Raw genomic sequence first — 22,484 nt, 5'->3', positions numbered from 1 at the left:
GGAGGTTTGTCATGTGTGAATTTATTGGCCGTAAAACAAACACTGGAGACCCCTCATTTCCTCAGAGGCTCCAATCAAACCATCCACATGCTTCATAACACGATGGAGGATGATGAAGAAGCTCCGATACCAAAACTTCAAAAATACAAACACACTACAAACCTTTATTTATTAATCCATTACTATGAGTTCTCAGAAGTCATTAATACATGATGAGTCCTCAGTAGTGTGGACTCGTCCTGAGGGAACTTAGCGTCTCTAAGTGGACGTGATCTTTGATCAGAGTGTAAACGAGCTGCAGACTCTGATCTGCTCTCTCACTCTGCAGGTTCTCAGCTGCTGCGTCTAATTTCATCACTGATGCTTTTTATAACCTTGACAACTCAGAAACATGACACCCCCCCGTCTGCACCTCCTTCCATAAATATCGCTGGCAGGCACCTGTGCTTTAATATTATGACGTTGTCATGGCAACTGCAGCCATCACAGCTTCAGAGGAGAAGAGCAAAATTAATTTATTAATTTCTCCTCCTTCAGGCAGACGTGAGACTCGGAGGCTCACGATCAACAAGTCGCTCTGCAAAAAACACCGTTCTGATGATATCAATGATAAATGATATGATCATTGATATCAATCTGATCCACTTCAGTGAGTTTGTGAAGAATCAGCTGCACAACGTCTGTCAAGCAGAGATCCATCACCTCCTCCTCCTCTTCTCCAACAGATGTTTCTGTTCCCTCACTTCTCTAACAGCCATTTACACTTTAAATATACACAATATACACACATTGTGTGTTAGCAAACATGAACATGTAATACATGTTTGTGTGTTTGAAATCTTTAAAGTAAATAGTGAATCTGAGTGAAATGACCACCAGGTGTCAGAAGAATGACACATTTTAATTTGAAATTTGAAAGCCGCCACCGGAAGTCGTGTGGTTCACCCTTCAAAATAAATCACGGGGGCTAGACCACATAGAGGAGAGTTTTGTTTTAAGGTCAGAATTTCGAGTTTATAATGAAACACACAAACGTGTTAAAAAGGTAAACATGATGGAAGAGAAGACTTAATAAAAACATGAGGTTATGAAGAAAGAGGTTTTTTTGCTGGATAGCCCACATTGTAATAAACAATAACATTAAATAGATATGCTTTGATAAACATAATGTTATACATATTGTTTTGTATCCATCAGTCTCCAACTTTTTTCTCCCAGTGTTAATTACTTGTTCGTCGGGCTTTTATTGTGAAATCCCTGACCGGAGGCAGTATTGTAGTGTTTTATTTTGACAGTAGTGGGTTTCCTGTGTGAGGGCGGTGCTCAGTGACAGCTGCAGCTCTGAGCTTCTTCTTCTTCTTCACTTGGATTTTATTCAAACACAGAAAATAAGAAGATTCAAAACCAAAGTCCAGAAAACAGAAGTGTGACCGCTCCACAGGAAGAGCGCTTTATTGTGAAGGTCCGCAGAGGAGACAACACAGCGGTGAGTTCATTTCTCTCTTTGTCTGAACGAAGAAAATCAAATTCAGAAAAATCCAACAACATTTTATATAAAATTTAATTTCTAATCACTGTGACGACACCAACATGATAATTATTGCTGCATGAACTCCAGATATGAGACACGAGTAAAGTTCCACAGAGATGCTGATTTAATTATCAATTGAAAACACGAGATTTATAACAATTTAAATACATTTTTATATTGTTAACTCTTCAAGTTATTAATCTGCTCAGAAATATATTTTAATGTTTTTTTTATTTCGTGTTTATCATGAATCAACATCTCTATGGAACTTTAGTTGTGTCTCATATCTTCTGTTGCTTTATAATAAATATGAATCCAGTAATTTTTCCACGAGATTCATACAAGATAAAAATCATATAAATACATTTCTGAGCAGCTGAATCACTTCAAGTAAAAGTAATATAAACGTACATGTAAATATATTAAATTAAAATATCTTTCTAATGGAAAAGTCTGAGCATCACCAACACTCTACGTAGGAATATTATTGAATTTGTCTATTTATGAGTTTAGTGCAGAAATAACAATAAAGACACAATAATAAAAGATTGAATAAGAGGCAGGATAATAATGGAGGTAAATACAAATCAGCCCCGTTCAGTTTAGTTCTGTGTGAACATGAGAGCAGTGAGGATCAGTGGAGGTGAAAGTGAAATGGTTTGGTCCATCTGTGTATTTCCTGCTACGTCTTTTCCTCCAGCATCAGCAGCTCCCATAGATATATATAAAGACTAGATGTCTTCCGGCGGAGTCTAGAACGTCATCACTGGCGGCCATCTTGCCACAGGCAGGCTTTCTGGAAGGATCTGTGGTACCTGAGGGAGGGTCAGTGATCTGCTCAAACACTTATACTCTTATCTCTCTGAAATCTTGACGGATTTACAAATGGTTTGGTTTCTTACAAACGTTATTAATGTGGTTATAGTTCTGGATGCTTGAACATGTTGAAATCGCAGCTTTTCTCTCCGAAAAACGACTTAATCGTGCAGCTTAGTTGTGTACCACGGCTAGGCTAGGCTAGTACCGGGTAATTTTATATTTATAGGAGAGGCAGAATTGTTCTTTCTTTTCAATATAACTTAAGCTGCACATGATTTAACTGAGGTTTCACATGATTTCAAATTGGGTTGTTTTTTAAAAAACATCTTGCATTATGATTTCTACAGGAAATTGCTGACTTTATTGCCAGTGGACCCCCCATCTGTCTTTGACTCATATCCCCAGGCCTCAATTCTGTGTTACATTTAAGGTCAGGGATGCAAACTAGTCAGTTTTAACCCCCCCCCCCCATGGCAATGAAGTGAATTGTTTGAAATGTGGATTTGTGTCTGCCTTGAGAAGTGCTGCACTGGGAGCATTCACTATTTTCAGCCTATACTATTTGTTTGCATCCCTGCTTTCTTGTGTCCTGTTTTGGCAGAATCATCATAGTAATACAATATTTGCTTTTGAAGGTTCCTCTCTGTCCTGGGCTACATCATAAACATTGACACGTTGCTGGCGATGGTTCCTGTGCTGATTGAAGGACAGCGATATGTCTTGACCTACAGATTCAGCAAGGACCACTTGGAACTGCTCTTTAACTCCATCAGAGCATCCGGTAGTGTTCATAAATTTTATTTACCAACCGCAACACTTGGTGACACAAAGCTTATATTGTTTTCAGTTGGTTGGTCCATATGTTGTTTTTTTCTGAATTGTTTGATAATGTCATTCAACTTAATTTATTTGGAAAGATCATTCAGGGGTGGCTAGTTTTTTTTTTTTTTAAGCATCAAACATTTTATATTATATCATATATTGAATATCTGTGTAATATACTTGTATATCTTGTTTTTTTAAGGTGGCTGGAATAACAACCCTAATGCCAGCCAGTTCAAGTAGTTGTTAAACCATGCCGAGGCAATGTGACAACGCAGGATGAGACAGAGTCCCTACCAGCGGTCATCGACACCTCTACAAGCCTATCGGCTGTAGATATGTCCTTTGCAGCAGGAGGAGAAGAAGATCTTCCATCCCCGTTTGCTGACATTCCTGCCCTAGTACATGACCACAGCTACCTTCCCATCCGCTTCGATGGTCTTGTGGACAACGCTCTTGTGTACATTTCCGGTAAAGGCTGACTGAATGTCAATTTTGCCTATAACCGATAGAGCCAATAGTCAAATCTGTGGGAAAACAATCTGACGATAGTCCAAAAAGAGAAATGTCCCCTTTATTTCTCCACGCTTATTATTTATTATTATAAGTTATGATATTATTATCCAACTCAAATTTCAGGACTTGGTGTGCGAAGGGCTCTGAAGAAGCTGTCCTGTGATGTCTGCCGTGCCAGCCTGGTGACAGAGGCTGCATCTGCCATCAAGGACCAGAGCTACCACCTGTTGTCTCTAAGAAACAATGGAGGCCTGGTGATTCCATCAGAGGGCACAGTGAAGGTCGTCAGGGCAGCAGAGTGGGTCATTCGCCAGGCGTCATCGAGTTTCGGACGATCACGGCCCATCAAACTGCTGGAGGTCATGTACATTGTACGGAAGAGGATCGGGTCAGAGGATGTGTTTGTGCTTGGGGAGCACATCGTCGACACGCAGTATGGCATAGACAGCCACCACCAAACGCTGCTGACATTAGTTGTGTCAGTGTTTTTTAAAATAAGGCTACACCACATCGCTAAAATTACTACACTGAACTTACAGAGCAACAACATGCGACAGCAGCTGAATAAAACAGTCCTTTTCAAAGGGCATTAGCCAAATGTTACCACGGTTTTACCACGTCTCAGTCAGACAGGAAATAGAAAAAATAATGTTCACAAACTTGATGCGACTCACCTAAGAATCACCATTATCATATCATATCAGCGTTTTAGGCATATATCACCAGCCTCTTCAGAGGTTAGTAAATATTATAGATTTTCAATTGATTTCACTGTTTTTTTTGTAATTTGTTATGTCGGTCCTCCATCTGTATACCTCCGAAGTAGTCTAGTTCTCTCTAGAGGGTGGGAATTTTCAACATGCAGCATTTCTTTATGTATATTTGTAAATGGAAATCTTACACCTTTTTTTTACTGCAAATAAATGTCACTTTTATAAAAAGAATGTTACTAATATAATACAATAATTTGAATTATTACTTGTTTAAACTAAACATGTGATAATTCAAATTATTGTATTATATTAGTAATATTGCTATTATAAACGTATACATATATCTCATGTTGCCATTGTGTATGTTGAGTTTAAGTAGCCTATATATTGATTTAACATAAAAACCTTGTGCATGTGTGTATTTATTGCCCCTATCTGTTCTGTTTAATGATATTTCCATATGAAAACCCATGGTTATAATTATAATTAATCATAAGAATACATCTCATTTGTAGAGGGAAATCTTGTACCTATTTTTAAGGACATTATTCTATTTTTTAGAACATAACATCATTATTAATAAGTATGGAGTGTCATAACTACATCTCCAGCATTTATAACAAACTAATCCGTTTAAAAATCGGTTGAAAATTGAGCAAGTTATAGTTAATTAAAAAGTACATGTTCCACTACCAACACAATGTTATGGCTGAGCGAGCAGCCTGTGGCAAGATGGCCGCCATGTGCGGACGTTCGACTCCATTGGCTGGCAACGCGGACGAGACATCTAGTGTTTATATATATCTATGGCAGCTCCATCACATAGCACTGTTGCAAGGCATGCTGGGAGAATGGGAAGAGTCCAACGTGACACACATGTCAGGGGGAAATAGAGGAATCCTATTTACACGCAGCTACAGAGGAAGAGGAACTTTAGATTGTAAGGAAATACAACGAGTCACAGTTTTCATTCTCAAAGATGATTTGGGAATTGCCTCACGTTAAAATCTTAAAATAAAGATATCATATTTGAGTATGTACATCACTAATGATGTTTTAATCAGAGCTCATGTTATTCACAGTTGATTTGTTCCTCAATCTTCATTAAACCTGAGCTACAGCTGATGAGGATTTTTTTTCATGTTTAATCATGACTATTTTCTTGATTAGTTAATGATTATTTAGATATTAAATATTAGATATTAGATTATGTTGAATATTAAATTAAATCAGATAAGAATATGTCCTGATCACGTTCCTGCTGCTGCCAGATTAAAACCTTTTTTATTGTCCCCGGTGACAAAGGACAAACGTCCCCAGTGTGGGGTCAAGTTGGATGTGTTACGTTTTCAATCTGTTCCCAGTGGAACCAGTAAAACCAGTGGAGGAGGAGGAGCCCCTCCCCTCGACCTCTAACAGAGATTCTCTTGTTTGTTTCCCTCCAGCAGTCACTGACCGACTTCATCACTTTGTTGTAGAGCGTTTATTCATCTGAGCGACAGAGTGGCGCCTCTTCTCGTCAGAGCATCTCCGATGAGCAGTAAAGTAAAGTAATGAGATTCTCCACAGACGCCTTTAAAGGAAAGTTCCACCTCAGAGGTTCCAGGCCCTCTCAGGTTCAGAGCTACCTTCTGCTCCCACGCTTTGTGCTAAGCTAGGCTAACCGCACCCTGACCCATGCTTAGTTTTAAAGCGGCAATAGATCAACCAAACTGAATCACAAATAAGTAAAACCTCTTCAGATTAGTGTTATATAAATTAAATATGATTGTGTGGTGCAGGTTGTTCATTTGTCTGTAACAACAGTGAAGAATTTCCAGATATTCAAAAACAACAAAAGCTTGTAAAGAGATGTTTTGTTATTTTTAAATTAGTGTTCCATTGTATTTGTGAATCTAAGTTATAATCTTTGTGGTGTCCCCCTGGGATCCGTCATGGAGACATTTTTGTTGTCCATTTACTTGCTTCCAAAGTTATTCCATCATTTATACGGTGAACACGTCCAGGTGTATTTTTCATCCTTTTTCCCTCGGCAGAATCTCCTGTTGTGTAGTCGAAGCAGAGGTTTTACTTTGTCTTTTTACTTTGTCTCTGGAGTCTCTCCAGAGACTGTCACTCTGACAGTCGCCTTGTCACCTACAGCCACTTGACAGAATGTCTGGAGATTCTCTGGAGTTCAGTGCTGTCCTGTTATAAGCACTGTGGCCAAATTTAGGCAAAAAGGCATTCGTGAGGTCAGGGTGACCTTTGACCTACAAACTCTGATCACGCTTCTACCAAATTTGAAGAAAGGTGTTTTTGAAATATCAAAGCAAAATACCTCCGGCCACTAGATGTCGCCAGTGTGGAGGAATGAACAATGCTCAGTGTTTTGATCTGACTCTCTGATGGTGAAGCTCAGTGTCTGTGGACGGTGTCGTCTAAATGAACTGGTTCAATGTGGGTCGGGCTCCTGATGAGAGGATGAGTAGAAGAAGAGACTGTTTGTCTTATCAGCTGATTTTCGATCCCACAGCACAGAATGTAAACACGTCTCCTGACTTCTCTCCTCGTTCTAAGAATAGAAAAGCATCTGCAGCGAGAGGACACAGAGCCTGAAGGGTCGTCCATGTCCTGGGTGGAGCTGCAGCTGTGACCAGCAGACGCAGGGTTAACAGGAAACACGAGCTCAGAGTCACAGCCCCTCTGTTTGTCTTTCTCCTGCAGCTTCTCACTGCTGCTGCAGGATGTGAGGGAACCACAACAAGAAACCTCTCCGCTGGAAACTGGAGGCCGCCCCTCGTCTCATCTGAGCAGCAACAGGTTTAAACGGTGAGGTTGAAAAACAACATCCTTGAAAATAACCTGCTCTTCTTCTTCAGTCTGATCAGCCGGGGTCAGACTGTGATCAGCCTGTTGGACGTGAATTCACTTGATCCCTCAGTGCTCAGCAGGAGGGGTCAGCTCTGCAGGGTACAACTGATCTGAGCTTTGATAAGTTATTGAGGAGCTGAAGCCACTAGAGAGAAACTTTGTGCCAGACTTGACTTCTTCTGTCCCACCTGGTAGAAGTTCCTCCACACTTTTCATCTTGACCCAAACACACTCACCACGATTCAGAGGAAACAACTCGACCTTTTCAAGACTTGTTTTTAAAGATCGGCGTCTTTAGTGGGAACCACTGGGCTCGGAGCAGAGACCTGTCGAGTGTAAATAAAGACAGATGAGTCTCCACTTCCCCCCCACTACCCAGAAATAAGGCAGCATTGTGAGCTATGCTGCACCCAGCCACCAGGGGGCGACTCAGATGATTTGTCTTTGTCTTTATTTACAGTCTGTGGTTGAGAGCCATGTTGTTAATAACACAGGATCATTGTAATAAAACAATAAAAGAACGTGTTATTTGAATTTAAATGTCAAATCTAGATGTGTGTACTTTTCACAACACATCAGTGAATAAATACATGAAGATCGAATAACAAGACAACAAATTAAAAGATTGATAATTAATGTAAAGACCAATAAACCCATAAAAAAGTTTAAAAGTTATGTTTTGTTTTCTGACCTTATAGTTACCACTGTTTATTATAACAATAATGACATATCTTACTACACATCTTTGATTCAGTCTTTAAATAACCAGAGTTTTTGTGTTAAACCCTGAAAAGACTTTGTTAAGAACCTTAAAAGTCCATTTAGGAAACTGATCTACAGCCAGGACTTTTCTGGAAGTTCGTCTTCAGACAGATTTCTTTGCTTTGAAGTAGTTTCTCACCATCTTTTTAAAATCCCTCCACTTGGTTTGTTCTGGACTTGAACTGCAACTTGTCTAATGGAAAGGTCTGAGCAGGAAAAGGGGGGGGGGGCTGTTTTGTTTTTCTCTTCTTTCTGTCGGCTGAATGTTTCTCACTCCTCTTCTCTAACGTCTTTCACAGATCCACAGCAGAGACGCTGCTGCAGACCAACATGGCCCTGTTCTTCTCTGGAGCTGTGACGAGTACGACACTCTACATAACGCACAACACAACTGCACAAATCCTTTTAGTTAACAGGAGCCCCAGAACAACAGACTTCCTGTCAGTCACATTCCTTCACTGTGCTCGTTCACGTTGAAGTGAAGGAGTCAGGAATGTGTGGCTCCTCCTACTGGGCTGTGTGGGTCTGTAGTTATGAGGCCAATGTTGGTTACATCATTGTAAGAACATTTCTGGTCTTCACAACTTCAACTGGCTGTTTGAGGGTTAAGACTTAGTTTGAGAGTGAGAATCAGGTTTAGGGTAAAGTGAAGGTTAGAGTTATAGATTTAGGGTTAAGATCAGGGTGAGGGTCTGGGGAATGTATTATGTCCTCACAACCACAGAGAGACGTGTGTGTGTCTGTGTGTGACTGAGGGAACATGTGATCCAGTGTCACTGTGACTCATGGGTGTATTTTAAACAGTTTCTGAACAAATATAGAAAATATATCAGCAGAAAGACGTTTCCTCACATCTGGAAAACTGAAGTCAGACTTTGAGTTCAGATTATTTATGAAAAACTGACACAATCTTAACCTGAGGATTGTGACCTGGATATTTATATTTCTTCAAGTTGTGTTGTACATCTGAGACAGTGTGTGTTTGTCTTTGTGTGTGTGTGTAACAGTGTGTTCTCTGTTGTTCAGGTTCACCAATTAAACGAAGGTTGCGGGCGAATCACTCCTGTCAGAGGTGAACATGAATTATTTTTTTTCTATATATTATTCTTATTCTCAAAAGCACGAGGAATGCAGTAATACAATGTACATGTCATTTTTACCCCCCCGAAACAGATCACACTGCCATGATGCAGAAAGGACACTACCATATTAATAACTCAAGGAGTCTGAGCACATACTTGTACACATACAAAACAAACACAAACAATAATTAATAATAATAATAATTAAATAAAAAAGACCAAAAGGAAAAAGAATTAGAATACATTTTCTTCAATTTTAAGAAGAACACCAAATCCCTCAACCACAAAGACAAATGTGAAAACATGTTTCTGCTGCCACACACGTTTTTACAACAACAATATTAATATGGTCTGTATTTATAAAGTGTGTTTTTTAGTCTTGATCTCCACTCAAATGATAAAACCAGGAGTCATCTCCTCAACAACAGAGCAACAGATCCTGTGTCAGTGGAACTCGTGCTGTCACTTCATTTCCCTGACGCTAACCTGCTCCTGTCTGCGCCTCCTCAGCCTGGACGTGTCTCTCCTCTCTCCCGACTCCTCCTACGTCTGTTACTCCTCGGTGGACGGCGGTGACCCCAGCTGCTGCCGCCGCTCCCCGCGCCTCCTCACCAACGGGTACTACAGCGTCACAGAGGACAGCTTCTCCTGGGACGAGGACGGGAACGTGTCTCTGACGCCCTGCAAAACCAACGTGTCCTACAAGGAGAACCTGGTCAGGTGAGAGCGAGCCAATCAAAAGACGAACAGTTGAATGTGTGTTGCAGATTCGAGTCTGCACTTACAAGAAGAACACTCAACATTTATGAGGGGCCATTTAGGGGTTCAGTATCTTGCCAAGGACACTTCGGCATACAGATGGGGAAGAGTGGGGTTTGAACCGGCAACCTTCTTGTTGGAGAACGACCACTCTACCCCCTAGGCCACACCCCGCTTAGAAACATTTTTCAGCTCATTAATGAACCGTTTTGTCTGAGACTCGTGAAATATGTGAAATGGAGGATCATCAAATGGCTCCATCATGGAGCCCCTCGCTCCGGAGACAGGAACTTGTTTGTTATTCAAAGCTAAGGGATGAAGCTGAGGAGACGCTGCAGCAGCAGGTGGGAGGACAGGGACTCGTAGGACACTCCCCGGGGATGTGGCTTTGTACGTCGTTGTTTAACATGACGTGAGGGACGTATTTGTCCCTGGTTGTTTGACATAGTTTCCACATGTGGCATGATGTCGATTGGCATTGCTGACTCTGCTGTTTTGGCGGCAAAAGCAGCCGACGGCCCTGGAGGCCGGGTGGAGGTCGGTGGAGAGCTGTCTCGGTTCTACAGGACATGGAGTCGGGTAAGGGAGGACCGGGTCTTCATCCTGTTTACCGTTGGGCTAGAGCTTGTTTAGTGGAGCTGCTAGTGCTAGCCTGAGCAGCTACCCTGAGCAGCTAGCCAGAGCAGCTAGCCTGAGCAGCTAGCCAGAGCAGCTAGCCTGAGCAGCTAGCCTGAGCAGCTAGCCAGAGTAGCTAGCCTGAGCAGCTAGCCTGAGCAGCCAGCCTGAGCAGCTAGCCTGAGCTGCCCCGGCGTTAACTGAAACTACGACACTTCTTCTTCGATGTGAGTTAGTTAGGGCGGATGAAGGAGACACAGGGGACAGCAGTCTGATCTGCTTCTTTGTGACTCGCCCAGAGAGGGACGGAGATACTGCAGCTACAGAGAACTTGAGTAACTTACTCACTGGGCAGTTTCTAAAGGATGGAGGATTTTTGGCTGCCGGGCAAGAACTACAGGGGACGTGGCAGCTCGCTTCGGCTCTGTCCTCCGACCCTTCCTCATTTGTCCCGAGATGAGACATGATGGGACATGATGGGACATGAAGAGACATGATGACTTTATTTCAACTTTCAGCTTCTTCACACGTTACATTTTATTGCTTTATACATATATAAGATATTTAAATGTATATAGACATGTAGACATGGAGACTGAACATGAAAATTATGGTTTGTGGAGTTTCAGAAGGAAACTGCAGCAGTTCTTCTCTCACAGGAGTTTCACTTTGTCTCCATCAGCTTTGAATGAGATCCTGGAATGAAGACAAATTAACTGACTGGATTTATTCTTTATTTCAACTTTCAGCTTCTTCACACATTAGATTTTCATTGTTTTATACATATATAAGAGATTTAAATGTATATAGACATGTATAAGAAACACATGTGATGAGAGCTGCAGAACAAACCCTCAGAGGAACTCGATCAGGACACTCTCCAGTGGACCTGCTGGTTCAGATCAGGAAAATCAAAAAGAACAGAAACCTACGCAGCAGCAGATCAATATGCACGTTCACTAAATATGTAAATACAATGAGGACGAGTGGATTCACACTTTACAGAGATGAGCCGTGATAAAAACAAACCAGGTTCCACATTTACAATGTGACCAAACATCCCATAACACATGTGGAAAAGAAAAGAACAAAGAATCATCTCATTGATGAGGATCAGGATCAACACAGGTTCTAAAACATCACAACCTGATTTCTACTTTGATTCAGAAAATAACAGCAACACCAGTTCTTTCAAACATATTCATGTCAGTGTAATTATAGATTTCTGTCTTTACAAAGTGAGAAGTGAATATGTGTGATAAAGGAAGGTCAGTGTTCGATTGACAGCTGATCTCTGTGCAGAGCAGAAAAGTCACCACAATGAACTTTGATCAACAAACATGGAGACAAAAGAAGTTAAAGATTTACACACAGAATCTAAAACACTGCTTTAATGACTCAAGTTTATTTGAGTTTACAGAACTCAGCTATGGATCCATGACTAACCCTAACTCCAGCATAGAGAGGCTGAGTGAATGTGGTCTGGACTCTGTGGAGGAGAGTCATGGTGTCAGAGACGCTGTAGAAGGACAGAACACCTGCACTGTGATCCAGGTACACTCCTACTCTGGAGGACACAGGATCTGACACTGGAGTCATGAGGCTGTTGTAATAAAAGCTATAACTGTTTCCGTCAGAATATAACATCCAAGATTTATCATTTAATCCAAATCTACATTCATCTATGCTTCCTGCTCTGCTGATATTCTTGTATGTGACTGCTACACGAACTGCTCCCACTCCCACCTTCATCTCCACCTCCCAGTAACACCGTCCAGTCAGACTCTCTCTACTCAGGACCTGACAACAACCAGTGAATCTGTCTGGGTGATTACAATAAGACTGTTGTCTACTCATCCACGTTACTTTTCTGTTTTCCTCAGATAATAACAGCTGTCTGTTTACTGTGTTTGGATCCAGTTTGATTTCCTGGGAATATTTTAAGAAGTCAGCTCTGGTCTCTGGCTCTGGTTGTGGCAGTAAAACATCCACTTGTGACACAATCTGTAAAATCTGTGTCTCTGTCTCACTCAGAATGTCCTGTAGTAGACCTCTGACCTGGGACACAGCTGCTGTCACGTCCTCAAAGTACCTCAGAGGACGGATCCTGAAGCTGGATGAGTGTGTAGATCCACTGAGTGGTGACAGTGAGGGGTAGTTGTGTAGAAACTGGTTGTGATCCTCTGTGTCTGAGAGCTGCTTCAGTTCATGGTCTTTCCTCTTCAGCTCAGTGATCTCCTGCTCCAGTCTCTCCTGAAGCTCTCTGACTCGACTCACTTCAGTTTCCTGCTGGGATCTGATCTTCTGCTTCACATCAGAGCTTCTTTTCTCCAGCAGACGGATCATCTCAGTGAAGATCTTCTCGCTGTCCTCCACTGCTTTATCAGCAGAGCCATTGAGGGCCTCCTCCTCCTGTTGAAGCAGCTTCACGTCTTTCTCTGTGTCCTGGACTCTCTGCTGGATTGTTTGTCTCCTCAGTCCGAGCTCTCTCTGCCTCTCAGTCCTTTCTGCTGCAGCTTGGAGTCCAGTCTTCTTCAGCTCCTCCACTAAATCAGCTAACATGGTGCTTTTCACCAGGACAGGCCTCGGTGTGAAGGTCTGTCTGCACTGAGGACAGCTGTAGCTTCCTCTCTCCTCCCCTTTGTCCCAGTGGGTGTTAATACAGCTCTTACAGAAGCTGTGTCCACAGCCAGTAGTCACCGGATCCTTCAGTAGATCCAGACAGATCGGACAACAGAATCTTTCTCTGTCCAGATAATTTTCTTGCTGCGCCATTTCAGCTGCTGCCAGAGACTGAAGAACAGTTTCACTTCCACTGAACAGAAATAGATCTCTGCTCCTCCCCCTCTCGTTCACTCCCTGCAGTGACTCAGCTCCCACAGTTCACAGCTTGTTGTTCACTGGTTCTTACACTGACACACTGTGAAGGGAGGAGACACAGACATATCCTGACTGGGAGGAGCTGGTTGTGTTTGAGGAAGAAGTTGTTGGTTTTTCAGGATTTACTGTATTTCGAGCTGGTTGTGAGTCTTTATCTTTGTGATCACATCTCAAAGTGAAAAGTTGCACTGGGAACGGTCACATTCAGCACGGCACAGGTTGTAATATGAGATTCCAGTAAAGTCATTAAAGTTCTTTAGTGAAATAAAAACTAAATCTGTGTTTTATATTTTGTCATCTTTGATCGAGTGTTTCCTGAGGCCCAGTGACGAGCTGAGAGCAAAGTAACATGAACCAGCAGCAAGTTGCAGCTTAAAGTCTCAGTGAAGAGAGATTTAAATCTGTGTCTGTTTGTCAATTCTGTGACCACACATATGGTTCTCATCAGCTTTCAGGCTGTAAACACAACATGGGAACATCATGAGAAGACTGATGAGATTAATAACGACATCATCACTGCTCACGATTTGAATTTCTTCTTCTCAGGGTTTTCCGCCGTAGACGGAGGCCTCGCAGCTCGTTGGCCCGCCTCCTCAGTGACGTCACAGAGAGCTGCCAGTCGTGGCTGGGTGAGAAAGTCTTCAGAGGCGTCTTCGGAAAGGGACCAAACCAGAACCGGGACCAGGACCGAGAAGACGAGCAGGGTCCCACCTGGGCCACGAGCAGCCAGCAGGTCCTCCTGGACGAGTCCTCCTGGGTCGGGTTGGGCAGCACCGAGCTGGAAGAGAGCCGCAGCTTCACTTACGGTAAAGTTCAGCCTCACATGATTCCACATGGTTCATGAACCACAACATTTCTAACAAGACATTTTCTCCTCTCAGACCCGACAGAGATCCAATCCTGTCCTGACAAAGGGTCTCCGCCCCCGAGGCTGCTGGTCAAGGAGGAGATTTGGTCTGAGATCTGTCAATCAAAGGAGCAGTTCGCCCAGTCATCGGGTGGACTGTCAGAGGTCCCGCCCACTTCTGCTCTCTTCACCAATGCCTGCTGCTGTCAGGCGTCACCTGAGCACACGGGTCAGAATCGTTGTTTTATTGTTTTGAATCTATGTCGCTGCAGTTTGTCCTGAATTCACACTAGTGGGCGGGGCCATGGGTCAGAACAACAGTAGATTAATTTGTTCCATCTCATTTTTACTTTCCTTGTTTTTCATTTCATTCTCAAACTCAGATTCTGGTTTATGAAGCAACGAAGACGCTGATGATTCTGAGAGATGATATCTGACACGTTAGCTTGTTGTTCAGGGACGTCGGCTCAGATCTGACGTGATTGTGTTTCTAATTTTGTTTCAGGGTTAACAATGAAGGCCTTTCTCCTCCTCCTCTTCTCCGTCTTCATCTTCTCAACTCTTTACTCGAGGTAAAACTTTGTATATCCATGTGACGGTAACAGCCACTGAGCAGAGGCGTTCCAGGTCGACCGTCTGATTGTGAACACGATATCTGAAGAACGACGGGCACCACCCTGGTATCAGGGACCAACAATCAAATGTAAAGATCAGTCTCATATAGATCTAGGTCAATTAGAAATCTCAATATTCACTATTAAATATTATACAATGACAGTGAAGGTTATGGAGTCCACAGTGTAGAGGTTGGCAAAATTAATTTATGCAACATTAATGAAAGAACATTTGTGAAAGAAGAACATTTATTTTGAAAATAAAGTAATAAAGCATAACAACACAAATTACTAACAACGTGCCAGCTACACAAAGATGTGTATGTGAGTGTGTGTGTGTCTATGTAAATCAGAGTGCTCCCAAGATGGCGGCTGACCAAAAGTTCACACCTTCCTCAGCATGCTTTCAAGATGGTCGCTGGTCACAATAAAGTTAAAGGCCCCCCCCCTCCTTCTGAAGTGATTTTAAGACCGGTAGCGGGGGAAGATTTAATTAGGTGAAGAGATATGATATGTATATATAACCCAAAATATCACAACACATATCAAACTCATAAACATCACGCAGATTCGAATAAATAGTCTTTCTTAGCCTAATATAATTATTAAGCCCAGTTGTGTTACCCTTCTGAGGAAATGGGGGAAAGGAAGTTGCAGTTCCGTTGGCAGTTCTGTGAAGTCTTCTAGCTGGTCGTGTGGTTTCTGCCTTCGTGGTTCTGTTGAGCTGTGCAGCTCAGTTACTGGTTGAAGTTCTCCTGCAGGACATCGAGTCGCTGCTAGGAGTTTGGTAGAGCTTGAGATGCGAGGAGGTTTCCTTGATGAGATGAGCTGGAAGCTGCAGCTTTGCGCTCCTCTCCACGATTTGGATGAGAGGAAAATATTTGAGCTGGAGCAGCCAGGCTCCTCCCCTCGGCGTTGCAGGAAGAGAGGCTGGCACCACAGGACTATTTTAGATAAACTTCATTATTTGTTTTGAATGTTTTTTGACAGAATTTGTTTTTCCTTGGCTGCAGGTGTTTGTGGTGGAGCTCGACTGTTACTTCAACCGTGTTCATGGCGATCACAACTTTTATGTGTAAGTATCACACAGATGTTAGTTGTTAATATTAGTTTTGTTTGATTAATTCGATCTTTATTTTAAAGCAGCAAAGTTTACATGACCTCAAGTGTCCCGAGGAAATGAAAATTCATTAAACTTTATTTTAAACCATTATTTGTAACTTTCCAAAATTCCAACTGCAAATTTAAGAACGATTTATTTCCTTTTGAAATCATCAATATCAGCTTTCCCAAACTTTTCACACTGAGATGTTTGAAAGGAAAAGTTTTTTATTCGTAGTTTTGTGTCTTTCAGTCCTGACGAAGTCGGGGCCGATGGGCGAGTGGAGGAGGGCGAAGACGGAGGTGAGTCAAAAAACTAAAGTCTCTCTCCATTCCATCGACTGCCAGCGAAGACATAACGTTAACGCTTCTCCTAATTCTGTTTCTCAGGACATCACATCCAGAAATGAGTAAACGAAGACACGGAAGATAATTTAAAACCGAAGGAGAGAAAGAGGAGAAGTTCTGATGGAAACTCTGTCAAAATATTTATCCTTTCACTAAATGTTTGCATGTGAGTTGCTCTTAAAAGACCAAGTTATTCTGAGCTCCGGAAAACATTTCATAGCAACAACTGTTTGACTGGGAAACCTTAGATGAGCCGAAATGAAACAAAAGCTTTTAGATTTAAGCTTTAAATTTAAAAGAAAACTGCTGGAAAAATCGGTGTGATGTTGTTTCATATTTGATATCAAGTCCTCCCTGAAGGTCTCTGAATATTAAAGTCAGGTGGACGCCAGAGAAAAATCCCAAAAAATTGGAAACGATGAACCAGGAGAAGCAGAATCAGTTTGACAGTTTGTTTCTGATGAAATGATGAAGGAACTCGATCAACATGGAGACACGAGTCACTGTAGTTTAGATGGGAGATGAATATAATCATCCGAATGTCACTGATGTATTTTTAAAAGACTGTAAACACACATTCTGTTGATCTTAGCTGAACTTGTTTGGGTCCAAAGTGACAAAACGTCAGATGTTCAGTGTCTGAGAAGAAATTCTGCAGCAAAAGAAAAGAAGAAAGAAACAGCAGTGAAGCTTCACGTCTATTTAAAAAAACACAAACGCACAAAACGTTCTAGTTTATCTAGGGATGAGGGATAGTGATCATTATCGATATTTACACTCAATCATCAAACTCACTTTAATCAAGCTGATGGTTTAATGTAAAACAAAGTGAAGCCGTGAATAGAGCAGGGCCCGAGGACAGAGCCTTGTGGGACACCTAGTCTAAATGTCATAGCACCTGATCTTTGAATCACTGCTTGTTTAATTCAGGTTAGTGGGTTCAGGACCATTCTCCATATTCACGGTAGCTGAACCATCGAACTCACTTTAATCAAGCTGCTGCTTTAAAGGGTTAAAGTGGCATCGTGTTGCTTTAAAACTGCATCAGGTCGGATTTTAGTGTGAAACTGAAAATTCTGACAAAACTTAACATCCCAGGCAGGACAAAAAAGCCCATCAGCATTTATTCATGAGTCCAGTGGTAAACAGGTCAGTGTGAAGGCTTCTTCTTGTTCAGACGGTGATGCAGGGATTTCAGATGAAGCAATAATTAAAGAAAACACTTGATTGAGTGGGTTGAGTTTTAAAACCTCAGCAATGAGCTGGGAGAGAGAAACACAAAATCAGGGATTTGACCTTTGTTGGATTCATTCTGTCATTGAAAATGATTAGTCATCTAAAAGTGTCCAGTGTCTTCATCATGAAAACGAGTGTAGAAGTGAAGCTGGGACCAAACTAACAAGCTCTGTGCCGAGTGGCTTTATAAGGTTCTGGACTTTATGAAGTTTCATACTTTCAATCACGTTAGGATCTGATACGTTCAACTGAAGGAAACTTCATTTCTGTTCAGACGCTGCGTTTCGCTCACATGGGATTTACCACCAACCCTGACTTCTACTGTTCAAAGGTCAATAAAGTTTTTATATTTACTCAGAATCGTTTGAAAAGTCAAACACCACCAACCAAAGTTTGTCATTGAACCTGATTAAACCCAAATTTAATGTCATGTGAATTCTTACAAATCATCACTGTGGGAATTTGTCCACGTGACCTGAACGCAGCATCTGCAACACGGAGAGTCCAGCCTGAACTTCTCTACTTGGTTTTTCACGGTTGAATTTGATGAGGACAAATTTGCTGCTTTTTTTAATAAGTACCAAACAACGGGCCTTTAAAACTCAATGTGAGTTTCTACATCGACTGATGTGTGTTTGTGTATTTATTCACTCAAAGTGCCAAATAGGTTGAAATCTGAATATTCAGGAAATGCTATCACTATATCAATGTTTAAAAATCTATATAACGATATTTTTACTAATGCTCTGCATGAATTTGCATATCTTTGCATTTAAAGCTGCAAATGTTTTATATGAATGAACCTTCAGCTTCTTATAGCTCCTGGTTTTAGTTTTACAGCCAAAACTATGAGTCCGGAGTTTTTTTGAGGAGGTGGAGACTAAACCCGGAGCTAAAGAGTGGGAACACTGGGCATGAACCAGTTCACTGCCTAATGTGACAAACATGCAACTGTCTCATGTTGTTTATTTTATCTGCTGCCCCCCGGTGGCCGACAGTCAATTAATTCAGCTTTAAATGATCAAAGTTGAATGTTTTATTTTCTATTCAACACTTTTTAAAATTTAAAATATTTAATTTACTGCAAAAGACAAGAAATTCCTGAAGTTTCCTGAAAGACGTTTATAATGAATTTTGATCTGATTGTTGTTACTGCACATGTTGTTACTGATCCTGTACATAGTGTTTGAAATGTGATTATCTTCCTGTGACAGCACTTATTATAACTGTTCATTTGAATTCCTCTCTTCTGTGTCCATGTAAAATCTCTGCTCTGAAAACCGTAAACTGGATTTTAATTTGAAACAATTCTGATGTCAGAAATCACCAAAATATTCACTTATGAAATCCGACTGCAGTGTTGATCGCTGTGCTTCAATCTGTAAATTGTCTAAATGAACAAACAGCAGTAGTTCCTCTGTTGGCCTGTTGATGGCGCTGGGTTTTGGGATTTAATATTTACAGTACTCGGTGCATTGTTTTGTTTATCATGTATTAAAACTTCGTTAAAAGGAAACCAGTGTATTTCTGTGACCTCTGTACTTCAGTTCCTCCAGAACAAAGGTGAAGCTAAAACATGTCCATCGCCCCCTTGTGGCTGCAGCAATACAGGTCATTAACCCAGCCTCCTCCATGTTAGCTGATGGGATCAAACTAACACCATCAAATGTTTCTGTCAGGTCAAGTCGTTCTTATTTCGCCGATGTTTGTTCAAGTGTTTCAGATCAGTTGATAAAAACAGGCTGACAGCTGAGTCCTGATAGGTAGATCATGTGCATGGGCGGGACCTTGGTACAGCGGCTCAGGTCTGGTCTGTTATTTTGTCCATTCACTGCACATGTGGCTCCTGGGATCTGACCTCTGACCTTTAACCCCCCCACCATCACTGTCCCTGTTATGTGGGCGGCCCTCGTTTGTCTCCTGCATGGACAGTGATGTGTCTTCGCAGGTGGCCGCCTGATATAAACGTCTTGCCACAGTACCAGCACTTGAACTGTTTACAGTCGGTGTGGACGGTCATGTGGACCTTCAGGGAGCCCGACTGAGCGAAGCGTTTGCCGCAGTGGACGCAGCCGTAGCGCTTCTCTCCGGTGTGGACGCTCTGGTGGCGTTTCAAGTTGCTGGAGTCGGAGAAGCGCTTGCCGCAGAGCGAGCAGACAAAAGGCTTCTCGCCCGTGTGCACCCTCATGTGGATCTTTAGGTTCTTCAGGCAGGCCAGAGTTTTACCACAGCAGTTACACACAAACGAATTCCCCCCGCCGTCCTCTCCGCCCTGGATGGCAGCCCTGCTGACCCGGCCCTGGTGTCTCCACCTGTCCCTCCTGAGGGAAGCAGCCCGTCTCTCCGTCACCTCTGTTCTCACTGGCTGTTGAGGCTCGTCGGTGGCTAGCGGCGCCCTCTGCTGGTTGTCTATGAACGCTGCGGCCGTCTGGAGCTCTGCTGCAGACGGGCTCGTCTCACCGGCGTTGAAAGTAAAGCTGCCGCTGCCGGAACCGGAGGCACTCAGCTCACTGGTGTTCAGCACGTACGAGCAGCCGGGACTCTCACTCAGGGGATTCTGGGTAGTGCGGGGGCCATGTTGGAGCTGTGGATCGTACATCAGACATCCATAACTGCCGGGTTCGAGCCCCCGGCTGGAGTTCAGGGTGTTTGGGCCTCCGCCTGCCGCTTCCTGTTCGGTCAGCGGGTGGAAAGGTTCAGTCGCCGTCTTCTGTTCTTCAACAGCTCGACAAAAAACAGCTGCAGAGAGAGAGAATCAGGAAATCACAGATTAAATTCATCCACAATTAGACGTTTACCAGTTTACAACGTTGACCCTACAGGAAGTGAACCTGGCCCGCTCCACCTTCACAATAAAACTATACAACTAAAGATCAGTTGCCCTCGTCTAGAATCAAAGTTTTCCTTAGAATCCTTAGTGTTCCCAATTTCTAGTTAAGTTCAAATAGAATTGAAATCTCCTTTATGTTCTATTACAACATGATTTTTTTCTGTGTAGAGAATGTGCTTCCCTTTGTGTGTGTGTGGGGAGCGCTTGATTTGAGTCCCCACAGCAGAGTGCTCTGCATGGAAGGTTATGAGGAGTAAGGTTATGGAAGTATTGTTTGTAAAGATGGTTTCTGTCATTTCATGTTTGTTCAAGTGGTTTCTGATCAGTTTGGTTTTAATTACTTTTGATGATATAAAAACAGGCTGACAGGTGGTGATTGACAGCTGAGACTGACTCCTAATGACCTCATCACCACAATATGACGACACGTTCACCTGGAGGAAGTGGAGACGTCTCCATGTTTGTCTATAGTCATAGGCTGCATGTTCCCTGTTGACGTATTAAGACTGGACTCACTGCTCTGCTGGGACTGGGACCAGGACTCGTCCTCGCTGTCGTCCTCCACTTTGATCACCGCCACCGACACGACGACCGACTCAGCAGCAGCCGGCTGCGACCGGCGGAGAGAGGGAGGAGAAACGGGTGAAGGAGGTGTCAGGAGAGGAGGAGGTGAAGAAGGAACTGAGCTACCTACCGTCACTGGAGCGGTGTCCTGTCCTGTCCCCCCCGACACCAGCACTTCACCTGGAGGACAGAGTCAGTGAAGTTAGAACGTGAGGGAAACATTTCACTAATCAACGGATTCCAAACACTAACTGAGAAATTACTTTTGTCTCTTTTGATTCATGTTCACATTTTGATGGTTATTGTCCCACAATGCAATGCACACAGGAAGTGAAGGAGCTCTTCTTAAAGGACCAGAGAATGTGTGATACAACAGGGTAAGTTCACTGCATTCATATTATTATCATATAACAATAAATGATATCATTCCCAGTGTTTCATATGAAATAGAGACACAAGATATTTGTGTTGAAAACAATCGACAGCTTTGAACCGGGTCTCGTGTTCTTCTTCAACCAGGACTTCAAATTAACGATACGAACATTATTCACTATTTTCTCTCACGATGCTCATCCTCCCACCTTGTGTTGTCTTTACGATGTTAGCTAACATTGTTGTGAATGTTTAGCGTAGAGAAAATTTCTATTTTTGCGTAACTTCTTTGACCAACATGTAGTTTTCCGGAAGCTACGTAAACAGTACTGAGAATGTCGCTCTATCCACTGCCTATTGAAATTAGCGGTTTGTTGTTGGTTGGAAACCTACGTCAAGGTGCACTACCGACATTGTTTACGCTTTTTAACAGTTCTATAACGGTTGTGTAATGTTTATTTAGAAACAATTCTTTGTTATCTGTTATTAACTATTTTTGTAACATTTTCTTTTTCAATTATTTCTAGCGTGTTTTTGTGAAAGTTTTTTTTCTAACGCTTTATGACGTGTTATTTTATAACGGTTCTTAGCGTGTTTTTTTCTCGCAGCGGATTCGAACCTTTACCTGGTGCTCGGTTCCGCCTCGGGTCGTTGCCATGGGGACGAGCAGGCGGCGGAGCTCGAGCGCGGCCTCTCGCGTGCGGCACCGCGCTGCCGCACGCGGCCACGGCGGCGGCGCGTAGTGCGGTCGCGCGTGCGGCGCGCAGCTCCACGAGCCGCAGCTTCCGGCGCAGCGCCTCGTTTTCTTTGCGGCTCCTCGAGATCTCGAGCTGCAGCAGCGAGTAGCCTCCGTCCACCAGCTCGCAGATCTCCGCCACCGCCGCGTTAGCCAGCACCTCCATGACGGCGGCCAGCTGCGCGTGCAAGGCGGCCGACATGTCTCCACCCTGCGCGTGCGTCGTCGGCTCAACGCGATCCAAATGCTCAGGCTCGTGGCGGTTACAGAGCACGAGACCTCACGCGCTCGCTGTGCGTGTTCGATGTGGAGGTTTGTTCCCAACCGGCGTGAACGGATCCCACTTAAACCCGGAAGTGACGCGCCGGACACAAACAAAACACTCCATCACTACGGAAGCCGAGTCAGAGCGCGCATGTGCGACAAAAACACGTCTCACCCATAGGGGGTCTCACCTGAACGTGTCAACCATGGTGTCAACTAC

At 42.9% G+C, this 22,484-nt stretch overlaps 4 protein-coding genes across 5 annotated transcripts; 2 read left to right on the top strand and 2 right to left on the bottom strand.

The window, feature by feature from the left end:
- Window positions 1-1,333: 1,333 nt before the first annotated feature.
- tmem71 (transmembrane protein 71) lies at window positions 1,334-17,840 on the top strand. Its single transcript, XM_062404620.1, has 11 exons — window positions 1,334-1,486; window positions 7,108-7,210; window positions 8,315-8,377; window positions 9,043-9,088; window positions 9,609-9,818; window positions 13,899-14,158; window positions 14,234-14,428; window positions 14,705-14,771; window positions 15,827-15,888; window positions 16,168-16,217; window positions 16,305-17,840. Exons 3-11 carry the CDS (start codon window positions 8,347-8,349, stop codon window positions 16,326-16,328), a joined length of 945 nt encoding a protein of 314 aa, XP_062260604.1. The 5' UTR covers window positions 1,334-1,486; window positions 7,108-7,210; window positions 8,315-8,346; the 3' UTR covers window positions 16,329-17,840.
- On the top strand, window positions 2,241-4,822 carry LOC133968523 (uncharacterized). 2 transcript variants are annotated; one of them, XM_062404624.1, is made up of 4 exons: window positions 2,241-2,356; window positions 2,986-3,131; window positions 3,375-3,643; window positions 3,812-4,822. In XM_062404624.1, exons 3-4 carry the CDS (start codon window positions 3,511-3,513, stop codon window positions 4,279-4,281), a joined length of 603 nt encoding a protein of 200 aa, XP_062260608.1. In that variant the 5' UTR covers window positions 2,241-2,356; window positions 2,986-3,131; window positions 3,375-3,510; the 3' UTR covers window positions 4,282-4,822. The 2 variants fall into 2 exon arrangements, with proteins under 2 accessions (XP_062260608.1, XP_062260607.1); XM_062404623.1 differs by having other exon boundaries at window positions 2,262-3,131.
- On the bottom strand, window positions 11,185-13,338 carry LOC133968513 (tripartite motif-containing protein 16-like protein). The gene has a single exon (XM_062404607.1). It carries the CDS (start codon window positions 13,245-13,247, stop codon window positions 11,877-11,879), a length of 1,371 nt encoding a protein of 456 aa, XP_062260591.1. The 5' UTR covers window positions 13,248-13,338; the 3' UTR covers window positions 11,185-11,876.
- LOC133968516 (adult enhancer factor 1-like) lies at window positions 17,349-22,358 on the bottom strand. The gene is made up of 4 exons (XM_062404613.1): window positions 21,890-22,358; window positions 21,023-21,072; window positions 20,845-20,938; window positions 17,349-20,237 (listed from the first exon to the last, which is right to left on the bottom strand). Exons 1-4 carry the CDS (start codon window positions 22,200-22,202, stop codon window positions 19,393-19,395), a joined length of 1,302 nt encoding a protein of 433 aa, XP_062260597.1. The 5' UTR covers window positions 22,203-22,358; the 3' UTR covers window positions 17,349-19,392.
- Between the last annotated feature and the right edge of the window lie 126 nt (window positions 22,359-22,484).

Source organism: Platichthys flesus, chromosome 14 (genome assembly GCF_949316205.1).
Source record: "Platichthys flesus chromosome 14, fPlaFle2.1, whole genome shotgun sequence".
Taxonomy (NCBI): domain Eukaryota; kingdom Metazoa; phylum Chordata; class Actinopteri; order Pleuronectiformes; family Pleuronectidae; genus Platichthys; species Platichthys flesus.
The sequence above is the reverse complement of the archived record's forward strand: the minus strand, read 5'-3'. Positions and strand labels throughout refer to the sequence as shown.

Coding starts and splice junctions, on each gene's coding strand:
- LOC133968523 (XM_062404624.1), top strand. CDS start 3,511: ATGTCCTTTGCAGCAGGAGGAGAAGAAGATCTTCCATCCCCGTTTGCT. Junction 3,644..3,811: donor CGCTCTTGTGTACATTTCCG/GTAAAGGCTGAC, acceptor CTCAAATTTCAG/GACTTGGTGTGCGAAGGGCT.
- tmem71 (XM_062404620.1), top strand. CDS start 8,347: ATGGCCCTGTTCTTCTCTGGAGCTGTGACGA. Junction 8,378..9,042: donor CTTCTCTGGAGCTGTGACGA/GTACGACACTCT, acceptor TCTGTTGTTCAG/GTTCACCAATTAAACGAAGG. Junction 9,089..9,608: donor GCGAATCACTCCTGTCAGAG/GTGAACATGAAT, acceptor GCGCCTCCTCAG/CCTGGACGTGTCTCTCCTCT.
- LOC133968513 (XM_062404607.1), bottom strand. CDS start 13,247: ATGGCGCAGCAAGAAAATTATCTGGACAGAGAAAGATTCTGTTGTCCG.
- LOC133968516 (XM_062404613.1), bottom strand. CDS start 22,202: ATGTCGGCCGCCTTGCACGCGCAGCTGGCCGCCGTCATGGAGGTGCTG. Junction 20,939..21,022: donor AGGACACCGCTCCAGTGACG/GTAGGTAGCTCA, acceptor CGCCGGTCGCAG/CCGGCTGCTGCTGAGTCGGT. Junction 20,238..20,844: donor GTCCCAGTCCCAGCAGAGCA/GTGAGTCCAGTC, acceptor CTCTCTCTGCAG/CTGTTTTTTGTCGAGCTGTT.